Below are 12,388 nucleotides of genomic sequence, written 5' to 3' on the forward strand. Positions count from 1 at the left end.
ACCAATCCACACAGATTGTGGTCTTTCAGTTAGGAAGTCGAGAATCCAATTGCAGAAGGAGGTACAGAGGCTCAGGTTCTGCAGCTTCTCAATCAGGATTGTGGGAATGATGGTATTAAATGCTGAGCTATAGTCGATGAACAGCATCCTGACATAGGTGTTTGTGTTGTCCAGGTGGTCTAAAGCCATGTGAAGAGCCTTTGAGATTGCATCTGTTGTTGACCTACTGTGGTGACAGGCAAATTGCAATGGTTCCAGGTCCTTGCTGAGGCAGGAGTTCAGTCTAGTCATGACCAACCTCCTGAAGTATTTCATCATGGTTGATGAAGTTAGTTTGCTTGATTAAAGTAGCATTTTGTGCCACCATCCTTTTCAACCAAAATGTCTTTTGGTTTTATTTCTATTAGAAAATGTAGCGATGATATTTGATGGAATTGTTTTCTTACTTAGGGAATGGACTACTTGATTGGAATAAGAAACTACTTTCTTCCAATTATTTCCTGCTGTGCACAAATAATACTGTGGTCAACGTCAATCAGTACAAGAAGTGCCACTTGGCTAAAGTCCCAGCGCATGCTGTTGTGACTCGATTGGAGAAAAGGAAAGAAGTTGTCCGACTTCTGAAAGAAGAGCAGGTAAGTGTAAATATTTCCTCCTTGTCTACATGGAGCAGAAGGTTTTCACGGGTGAATTGTACCAAGCTACAAACTGATTCTTCCTAACAATGAATTATGGGTCAACCAAAAAGGTATCCATTGAACTCTGATTTGGTATTCCTTTCTAGAACTTAACATCTGAGCATTGAAAATCCAGCTCACCATTTGCTAAAAATGCAATTTAGTTGAATTGTTCAGCTCATATGATCAAATCTATGCCCTTGTATTCTGTTCTAGAACATGTTAAAAAGAGTTCATCTTAACAAAACTATGGATGTGTGCTTTCTGCAGTTTCTTGTGTACACATTTGCAATATTGCACTGTGAATTTAAAATCCACCTTTTCAGAATAGTATGCTTGCTTTTCTACTTAATCCTTATAAATCCATTTATTTATGAAAACAATAGCTAGTCTTGGACCCAGGTCAGATCATTGCTCACACTTCTCTACAAATTGGAAAGCACCATTTCTGCTAATGTGTTATTAAGTCTTATGGCAACTAATGAATCACAGCAGTTGTCTTTTATTATATAAACCAATTACCGTTGAAACACATTCATGAACATTTTCCTTTCTCTTCAGAGAGTGCTCAGACATGATAATTGAAACTTATAAGTGGTGATTGATAAGTTTGTGGCCTAAGGTAGAAGGATTCAATTTTAGAAAACCTAGCACATTTATTTTTCAACATAGTCCCCTCCTACATGTACACACTTAGTCCAGCGGTCATGTAGCATACAGATCCCTTCTTCATAGAAGCGGTCCACAGCAGGGGTGATTGATAAGTTTGTGGCCTAAGGTAGAAGGAGATGAGTTATTAACTTCAAACTTTCTGCATTTTCACTCAAAGAGTTGAACTGCACGTGTGTGTAACGAGAGCATCTTGGTGGTCCACAGCAGGGGTGATTGATAAGTTTGTAGCCTAAGGTAGAAGGAGATGAGTTATACAGCTCTCGTTACATGCACGTGAAGTTCAATTTTTTGAGTGAAAATGCAGAAAGTTTGAAGTTAATAACTCATCTCCTTCTACCTCAGGCCACAAACTTATCAATCACCTCTGCTGTGGACCCCTACTGGAGGTCCAAGATGGCGACTTCTGCAAAGAAGAGATCTGTATGCTCCACGACCGCTGGACTAAGTGTGTAAATGTAGGAAAAATAAATGTGCTAGTTTTCTAAAATTGATTCCTTCTACCTTAGGCCACGAACTTATCAATCACCCCTCATATACTGAACAGCTAACATTTACTTACTATGTAATTTGAATGTTCAGAATGGTTTTCCAGTCATATGTATCTAACATTTATAATTCCAAGTGTAATTGAGGATAGCACACCTTAGTCCGCATGAATGGAAATGGGCTCCGTCGCATACACAGGCATAGGTAAATACTCACTGTGAAAAGAGGAGTGTCAAATGCTAACCTCGTGTCCTATCCCTTATGTTGAGATCATACTCATTAAGCCCACAATTTTGAATGAGAACCCTTTTATAATGCCTGGTAAGCTAAGTCCTCCAAGATTGTTGAATGAAAGCCCATTAAAAATAGTGTTTACTCTGCATTGGGATGCGCAGAGAAAATTTCAATTGCACTAGTTTGATGTCCCTTTACCCTGCCATATATTCAATTATCAGGTACAAGGAGGAACTTCACGTTCCTAGCCTGCCCAACACAGTATTCCTTTGGTGAATTTACAATAACTTTGGTGACCAGATTTCATCTAGTGCTTTCTTAAGAACCAGTTAGGTTTCTTTCATTAAAGAATTGTATATACCTGAAAGCACAAAATTCATATTTATATTTATTATTAATAATTTGTAAATATGACCTTTTCTGTGCATGTTTTGGATATAAATCTTACTGTTATCAAATTACTCTACTTCCCCAATTTGCTCTTTTGAATGATTCTAAACTGTCCAGCTATGTGGCTAGATGGAAGTGATCCCATCATCTGGTTTGCCATCTCATTCCACCAGTTTTTATTTTATTCCTTTTTGATATTCTGTTCTTTATTTTCTCCTGTCAAATTTAAAAAATGCTATGTTTACACCCATTTTTCTTAATTACCTTTCAGCTAAATATCAGTTTCTTAAAATTTCTTCCCCTTTTTTAAATCAATTTAAACACTTTATTCTTTTAATGTAATTTATTCTATTTTCTTTCCTTATCCTTAAAATATTTCTTAACTCTGATTGTGTGCCAAATTGAATGTGTTTTATTTCATCCTGAACTTGATCTATTTCAATGAAACATAACTCTTTCATAAAAACACAAGAAATAATAGTAGACAAGCTCCACAGCCTCTCAAACTTGTTGCGCCTTTCACCGATATCATAGCTCAACAGTTTCTCCCTGATCTCCAAAGCTCTTGATGCTCCCGTATGCCAGCAATCAAAGTGCCTTAGCTCTAGATGTACCTATTGCTCAACATCCATGACTCTTCAGATTGGATAATGCCAATTTGAATCACAACCCCTATGTAATGCCTGCCATACTTAATGAGCATTTTCCCTCTGTTTTTACTGTGGAGAAAGACATGAAGCCTTTAATTTAGGAAAACTAAATGGGGAGGTCTTGGAGTTGGCATTACAGCAAAGGAGGCACTGAATATCTTCATAGGTATAAAGGTAGAAAAATCTCCGAGGCCTGACCATGTATATCCAAGAACACTAGAGAAGGCTGGAGAAGGAATTGCAGGAGACCTGGCAGAGATATTTCCATTATCATTCACCACAGGTGAGGTGCTGGTAGACTGGAGAGCAGCAAATGTAGTACCTTTATTTAAGAAGGTTGGCAAAGCAAAACCTTGAAACTATAGACCAGCAAGTTTAGCATCTGTGGTAGGTAAGTTACTGGAGAGGATTCTGAGGGGTAAGATAGACAGGCATCTGGAAGGACAGGGGTTGATTGGGGATAGTCAGTATGGCTTTGTTTATGGAAGATCATGTCTTATACACTTGACTGAGTTTTTTTGATAATATGACCAAGCAAGTTAATGAGGCAGGACAGCAGACATGGTTTTATATGGCCTCCAGTAAGGCTTTTGATAACGTTCCACTTTGTAGACTTCTCAGGAAGGTTAGAGAGCATAGAATCCAAGGAGAGCTGGCTAATTGGATACATAATTGGCTTGATGTTAGAAGGCAGAGGGTGATGGTGGAAGGTTGTTTCTTGGATTGGAGGTCCATGACTAGTGGTGTACCTCGTGATGCAGTGTTAGTCTTATTGTTGTTTGTCATCTATATCAATGACTTGAGAAAGTTTTCTCTTCTCCCTCCGGCCATCTGGCAAAAGGCACCAAAGCATTTAGGCTCTCACGACCAGACTAGGTAACAGTTTCTTCCCCAAGCCATCAGTCTCCTCAATACCCAGAGCCTGGACTGACACCAACCTGCTGCCCTCTACTATGCCTATTGTCTTGTTTATTATTTACAGTAATACCTTCACTGTTGTCTGCACTTTATGCAGTCCTGGATAGGTCTGTAGTCTAGCGTAGTTTTTGTGTTGTTTTATGTAGTTCAGTGTAGTTTTTGTATTGTTTCATGTAGCACCTTGGTCCTGAAAAACGTTGTCTCATTTTTACTGTGTACTGTATCAGCAGTTATGGTCAAAATGACAATAAAAAGTGACTTGACTTGACTTGATGATACTAATATAAGTGATACAGTGGGCAATGAAGATGTTCAATAAAATTTACATGGTGAGATCTTAATCAGCTGAGTAAGTGGGTTGAAGAATAAGAAATGGAATTTAATTTGGTTAGGTGCAGGGTGTTTCATTTTGGCAAGTCAAATCCCGATAAGATTTCCACAGTGGAGAGCAGGGCCCTGTGGAGTGTTGTAGAACAGAGGGACCTTGGAGTACAAGTACGTGGTTCACTGAAAGTGAGATTACAGCTGGTGAAGAAGACTTCTCGCATGGGTGACCTTCATAAATCAGAGCATTAAGTATAAAATTTGGGAGGTCATGATATAGCTGTACAGAACAGTGGTGGGGCTGCACTTGGTGTATCATGTTAGCTTTTGGCAGTCCTGCTATAGGAAAGATGGAAAAAGTACAAAAAAGTACAAAAAAGGATGTTGTCTGGACTTAGATATAGGGAGAGATTGGACAGTCTAGAATTTTATTCCTTAGTGCATTGGAGTCTGAGAGGTGATCTTATGGAGTTGTGTAGAATCACAAAGGGCATAGGTAGGGTGAAGGCAATCAGTATTTTTTTCCAGATTTGGGAATCAAAAATAAAAGGCATTAGTTTAAGGTAAGAGGGGAAAGATCTAATAGGAATTTGAGGGTCATCGATTTTTACACAAAGGGAGGTATCTTTGTGGAATGAGCTGTCAGAGGAAGTGGTTGAGGCAGGTACAATAATAATTTCTAGAAGGCAGTTGGAGAGGTACTTATATTAGAAAGGGTTAAGAGGTTATGGGCAAATAATGACAAATGGGACTAGCTTAGATAGGCTTCTTCGTCGGCATTGACCAGTTGGGCTGGTGAGGCTGCTTCTGTGCTGTATAACTCTCTGAATCTCTCCCAGCACTTGGCCAGTCTTAGTCTAAAATTATGCCCCTAATTCTAGACTCCAACTGATACCCTTGCATCATTTATCCTTCGGAATCTTATTTATTTCAATTAGATCTTATCTTGTTGCCTTAAACCTAAAGTTTAGACCCAATTTGCTCAGACTTCCCCTGTAAGGCAGCTCCATCATCCAAGAATCAGATTGGCAGCCCCTGCTGCATCTCTCCTCTAAAAGGCGACTAAAGATGCACAAAGTATCCAGGTACAGCAAGGCTTCCTTATTTTTCAGCTTCGTTCCTTTTGCAATATGAACTCACATTCTCTTTACTATCTCTTAGAGAGTAAGCATGAAACATTCTCGCATTATTGAAATAACAGTCTACTTTTCAGTACTTCCTACCAATGATTATAATGTCTTCCCTTGGCAGACATCTTCTCCTCAAAATTTCGCACTTATGCCAGTGCCATCAGGAAACTTGTATGCATTATTTTCAGTCCCTCAACTAAATCATTTTTATTGTCGTCTTTCTTATCTGCATCATAGATATCTGAGTGCCTAGCTCATAACCTTGAGCCAACCCATTCGCTTTCAATTACCAAACTGAACGTGACCCATTCAACAGTCCCCATTCCCTCCCTTACTGGCTGTATCTGCCTGTTGTACTCCCAAATATGTATTTTTGTCTTTCTCTTCCAAACTTCTGTCTCATTTTTTTCTTCCTCTTTCCGTATGTTGGCTAGCTTCCCTCTATTCTCTCTTGACTTGAAACTACAATTGTCCCTTTGTTTCTATTATTTCCACTTGATCCAGTGAGTTCTTCCAGCATTTTATTTTTGCTGCATTTATTGTACCTCATTATTCTGTTAATTAATACTTGAACATCGTGATATATTCCCTACAATGCCACTATTTGTCATAATTCTGTCAAACTCCCATACATATTTTCTATTTTTCAATGAGATCTCACTGGCAGCTTTGATTTTGATAGAAATTCTGGATTCCAGCGCTGGATTTTTGAGATGCGTTTGGTACTGGCAAACCATATTTATAGTCTGTTTATAGTTGCCTTCAAAAAACTTGTTGACATCAGTAACAAATTTGCTTCTTATTGCAGGTGAAACATGGTATTAACGGGACACAGAAAAGCACATTTGAGATGTTCAGCTCCAAGAAATTGGGGAAGGACCTACTTTTTAAGGATTCCACTCAGTGCCTCATTGAAATTACCAGGACGAATGATAACACTTTCCTGGATAGGAACTATGTGACATCATTGGAATCACTCAATCGCTGTAAACATCCTGGTAAATACTGATGAAATAGGAGTAGTCAGAATAGTCCTTCTTTAGTACCTTCTTTTGTGTATTGAACGTGTTCCAAGCAGGAAGTATCAGGAAACACATCAAGTACCTGCAGATCATGCTCACTCTGCCAGAACAGCTGCGATGCTTGGGTTGACAGCTGGGGCTTGGATCATGATTTCATCTTAAGTGAGCAGCATGGTATCCAAAAGGATGTGCTTTGGTTCTGTATAACTCTGATTCTGAGACTCTGTGACCCTTGCTTAATGTGTGGATTCAGCAGAGGACACCAGAGCCAGGAATGCCCTCATGAATGCAGAGCTAGAGCTCAAAGAAGAACCATTAAGATCACCAGAAGTGTAGAGCACAGGGATGTCCCTTTCACCTCAATCTGTCCTCACCAAGCTCCTTTGTCCAATTACTATTATTCTGAAAAAGGATCTAGTGCTTTCCCAGAGTATATGATGAATAGGCTTTTCTCTGGCTTCCAGCCCAGTACATGAAGATGGCAGAGTTTGTCATCAAAACGTCGGAAGTCCGAAAAGAGTGTATTTGTACTCTAATCCTATTTGCCATTTCCTTGAATACCTTGCCCATTTAAGTGCCAGTCTGAATGCCTCTTAAACATAGCATTGGATGTTAAGATTCTGGGGCACCATCTTTTGCTTCCAATGCTTTTGAACTGAGTACAAGCCTTTACATCTCCGTATACTATTATACCAAACTAAAAAGAGCCAGCGCATTTTGATAATGTCGGTGGAGTTCAGCTGGGCATTGCTGTTAGAGAACAACTCATATCTTCCACCCCCAACGCTCCATCCTTGAACTCTATTACTTTGCCCCAGCCTCCAACTCTATTGTCATCTGTGTAAATGATTGAAACTTTGTGTCACAAACAAGAGAGAATCTGCAGATGCTGGGAATCCAAGCAACACACACAAAATGCTGGAGGAACTCAGCAGGCCAAACAGCATCTAAGGAAAAAAAATACAGTTGACGTTTTGGGCCGAGATCCTTCGGCAGGACGGGAGAAAAAAAAGATGAAGAGTAGATTTGAAAGGTGGGGGAGGGGAGTGAGAAACACAAAGTGATAGGTGAAACCTTGGTGGGGGGGAAGGGCTGAAGTATATAGCTGGGAAGTTGATTGGTGAAAGAGATACAGGGCAGAAAAGGGGGAGTCTGATACAAGAGGACAGAAGGCCATGGAAGAAAGAAAAGGGGAAAGAAGCACTAGAGGGAGGTGGTGGGTAGGCAAGGAGATAAGGTGAGAGAGGGAAAAGGGCACAGAGAATGGTGAAGGAGAGGGCAGGGGTCCCATTACCAGAAGTTCGAGAAATCAATGTTCAAGCCATCACTTTGGAGGCTACCCAGGTGGAATACAAGGTGTTGTTGTGCTTTCCCAATATGCCACCTACCCAAACAATCTTCCTCTCATCCTGGTTATTCAGTTTCCTAATTCTCCTCTGCCTCTTGCTATTCCTTGCACGTTTTCTCTATTGGAGTTCTGTTTTCTCAGCCTCTAAGCCCAATTTTACTTGCATGACGAGGCAAGCATTTGGTCCATGTTGACAAACGGGAGAAGTTCGTTTAGCTGAATTGACCGTTTTATTGCAACAAGCACAAAACCGGACCCAGGGAGAGAACCCACAGTCACATACAGATGGGGGAGGTGATGATCACACATCCCTGTTACAGTCAGGGTGACCCACAAACATGGATAACATGTGGATAACTGTATAACCCGAGTTACAATACATTTCTAGGTCTGTAACTCTGGTGTTTCTTCCTCTTCCCCCCTCTCACCTTTCTCCTTGCCTCTTTTATCCCCCACTCTCCTTCATCAGTGTATAACCTTCCGGCTGACCTCTAGACTTGTTGTTTCTTCACCTGACCAGCTGACAACTCGTATCTCTATAGTACCTCTTAATGGATAATCCCAAAGTATTTCATAATAAAAGGAACAAGGATCAACCTTAATTCCAATATATGTCTACATGTATTAGGAATTTGCTGTGGTGTGTTGGCGAGGGTGTGACATGAAACAAAAGTCAAAATTCAGCAATTATAAAGTCTAAAGAATTATATAAAAATAAAATTATGAAGTACATATGGAATAAAGCATAAGTACATAAATACCAATTTACAATATTGCAGCATTATAACAAGAGGTTTAAGGTGTTTACAGTGCAGGGAAGGGGACAACAGCCTTAATTAATTGAAGTAAATACTTCTAAAGTTAACAACCATTTTAGTGTAGGAGTACATTAGCCAATCCATGCAGGGCAAGATATCACAAACAGCAATATGAAAATAAGCAGAAAATCTATTTTTAGTGTTATTCAATCATAGATAATTTTGTATAGGCCACTGGTGAGAAATATTGCACGAGAACTCATATTTTCCAGAGTTTACATATTTCATTTTATAGTAAATTAAACAATGCCAACACTCCCTCGATGTTGCAATGAAGTATCACTAGATTTTCAAACCCTCTTAAAATGGGACATGACCTCACAAAATTCTGATCCAGAGTAAAGGATGCCATCATCGAAGTCATGGCTCGCCCCTGGTTCAGTGTAACCTTTCATCCACCATTCCTCTTGCCTCACTGGGCTTTCTTCACTCACCCTGTTGCACAGTTTGCACTTCCTCAGCCTCAGCCTGCTTACTGCCAGTTCTCTGTTCCTAATGAACTTACAAAGAAAGTGCCCCTGTACCTGTGTATAATGCCGTGGTTGGTTTATTGCTGCTTGGTATATTCAATACTACGTTCTAATTATTTGCTCATTTCTATTACAGAGCTCCTGGATATATGTTCCTTTGAAAAGTGCTGAACCATGCAGGTCTGACCTGACAGGATTTGGGCCACCAAGTAATCCCAAATCCTTCCATCAGTCTGAAAACAATGACATCAACATAATGCAGACCAACATACAGTACCTTAAATACATTTAAGTCACCTATTGATAGAATAAGCAAAGTGTCCCATGGAAGTAATGGGGGAATTACTTTTCATTTGTGATTCTGTAATAAAATCATTTTTTGCTTCTTCAATATTTTATTAGCTTATTTCTAAATAAAATCTGTAAGATCAATGATTCAGCCATTACAATGGAAAGTTCATCTTTTATATGTAGTGTTGTTAAGGTGAACAGGGAAAATGATCTAGAAGAATTATTCTGTGTGATATGAACAGAATATTGTTAAAGCAGTAACATTGGAATTGAATTATTATTGTCACATGTACCAAGATACAGTGAAAAGCTTCCACCATTGAATAATGTAGTCATAGATTGAAGTGGAAAAAAATCAGAAACACCTGAGACAACAAAGGAGGATGTACTTGCCTGCAATGGTCTTGCCATTAATGATAAAAAAAAAGTCGCAGAAGGAGTTTGTTAGGTGGAAGATCCAGGGTAAGGTCAGGCCTTTTAATGAATACAAAATGAGCCTCAATCCTCCATTGAAGACCTTAAGGCCCTGTACTTGTATATGCATTCATATGCGACACCTGCACAAAAAAAATGAGAAGGTGGGTGTTGGCAGACTAATTCCGTCATGTTTAGCTGTGGGGGGGGGGGAATTTTTAAAAGATTCTATATGATATATTTCTGACCCAGTTTCCTCTAGATGCAACTTAGATCAATTCAAACTGCTCTTTAAACTAGTGAGTGCGTCTAGGACTAGGAGACATGGCCTCAAGATAAAGGGAGAATAGGCTTAGGATGGAGACGCAGAGAAACTGCTTTTCTCAGAGTGGTGAATTTGTGGAATTCTTTCCTCAGAGAAGTAATAAGGGCTACCTCATTAAATATATTCAAGTCATGATTAGATAATTTTTTGCATTGCTGGGGAATCAAGGGTTCTGGGGAAAAGGCAGGTAGTTGGAGCTGAGTCCTCAGCCAGATCAGTTATGAACATATTGACTGGTGGAGCAGGCCCGATGGGTCTGATGGCCTTTTCCTGCTCCTATGTCTTATGTTCTTATGTAAACAGTTATGAAATGAATAGCTTTTAATTTAAGGCACTTTCCATAACATGGAACACTGTGCTACAGGGAATAGTTGGGGGATAAACATAATTGCATCTCCTCAGACAAGTGTAAAGGTTGCTTTAATAAGCACAGAGCCTTGGAAAGAAAGTATGAGAATAGAATTAACTTTAGTCAAAGACCATTGAAGATATAAGAGACCAAAAACTTGCTGCACTGTAAACTTCTCTGTGTGCAAACAGTTTAGAAAACGCTGAATTTTGACAGCTTTGCAGAAAAGCTTTTATTTTTTTTTATGACATATGGCTGTTGCTGGCAACAGAGGCATCTGTTACCTTATCCCAAGGAGACTGGAAAGCAATTATCTCTAATCAGTGCCACAGTGTTGGCTAGTGGAGAGTTCTAGTAATGAAGGAGCAGCTTCATTTCTCCAGGTCACATTGGCAGATGGTTTCGAAATAATGGTATTTCCATTAACCTATTCCCCTTATCTAAACTCAGTGGCTGCTTTATTAAGTACACCTTTACACTGCTTGTTAATGCAAATATCTAATCTGCCAATACTGTGACAGCAACTCGCTGCTTAGGGAATGGCAGAAGGCAAAGAGTGGGAATGAAGGGAGCCTTTACTGGTTGGCTGCTGGTAAATAATGGTGTTTCACAGGGATTTGTGTCGGGACTGCTTTTTATGTTATGTGTCAATGACTTGCATGATGAAATTAATGACTTTATTGTGAAGTTTGTGGATGATGGATGAAGGGATGGCTACTTCTTTTGAAGACGTAGTGAGGCTACAGAAGGACTTAGATTAGGAGAATGGGCAAAGAAATGGCAGATGGAATACAGTGTTGGGAAGTGTATGGTCATGCACTTTGGTAGAAGGAATAATAGTAGAGTAGACTATTTTCTAAATGGAGGGAAAATACAAAATTCTGAGGTGCAAAGGGACTTGGGTGTCCTTGTGCAGGATTCCCTAAATGTTAATTTGCAGGTTGAGTCTGTGGTGGGGCACACTTGATGGGCCAAATGGGCAAATTCTGCTTCTATATCTTGTAGTCTTATGGTCTTAAAAGTAAACAGACATTGCCAAGTGATTCAGTTGTTCAGATCAAATATCAGAATGGGGAAGAAATCTGATCCAGGTGATATTGACTGTGGAATGATTGTTGTGCCAGATGGGGTAGTTTGAGTATCTGAGAAACTGATGTCCTACTGCAAATTTCATGCACAACTGTGCAGTGTGTTGAAACTCTGACTAAACACCAAGTTCAACTGGAGCCAATGAAGACAATGAAGACAGAGTCGTAGTAAGGTTCACACATTTACTGTTCACACTTCCACATTAACATCGTATGGTGAAAATTGTTGATTAAAAAAATACAAACATATACAGTGTCTGTTTCATTCTGGAGACCACACGCGCTCTCTTCTTTTAGCGAGTGTCTCCAGCTGCCCCGAGTAGGGAGCGAGGGGGGTCCCGTAAAACCACCGCCGGGCCCGAGCCCACCCCGCATTTGAAATTGAAAAGCCGACATGTGTGTCATCCGAACCGTCGCTTCCTTAACAGAAACCGCATTACTTCAAATACTTTCATAGGAACTTACACGTTGCTTCTATAATGTTTCTTTGTGGGTAGACACGGAGCTCTTCACGATCATGCTGCACGCATGGTACCAACCTTCACACCTTCCCGAACCAGAGGTTACACATAAGACGCGGCGAAACTGGAGGTGATGTCATCACATGCTGCAATATACCGTAGACAATGAATTTACCTTTGTTATACTGTAACTTAATTATCAACCTTTAACTTTAACTAGAAAATAGTTACAAACAAATCATTTAAAGTGTAGACCCAACAAAGTCAAATAAATGCCTTAAGGGCAACACAACAACAATCCCTGAAGTTTACAGAGAAAGA

The 12,388-nt window shown here is 39.7% G+C and overlaps 1 protein-coding gene across 1 annotated transcript in view; it reads left to right on the forward strand.

Annotated features, from left to right (window-relative positions):
- LOC134345965 (uncharacterized) overlaps positions 1-12,388 on the forward strand; it is a 130,200-nt gene that overhangs the window by 44,064 nt on the left and 73,748 nt on the right. Inside the window, exons 15-17 of the mRNA XM_063047309.1 lie at positions 451-635; positions 6,290-6,479; positions 6,757-6,835. Of these exons, the coding sequence (XP_062903379.1) occupies positions 451-635; positions 6,290-6,479; positions 6,757-6,835 (454 nt within the window). The remainder of the gene's footprint in view (positions 1-450; positions 636-6,289; positions 6,480-6,756; positions 6,836-12,388) is intronic.

This window comes from Mobula hypostoma, chromosome 4, assembly GCF_963921235.1.
Source record: "Mobula hypostoma chromosome 4, sMobHyp1.1, whole genome shotgun sequence".
Lineage (NCBI taxonomy): Eukaryota > Metazoa > Chordata > Chondrichthyes > Myliobatiformes > Myliobatidae > Mobula > Mobula hypostoma.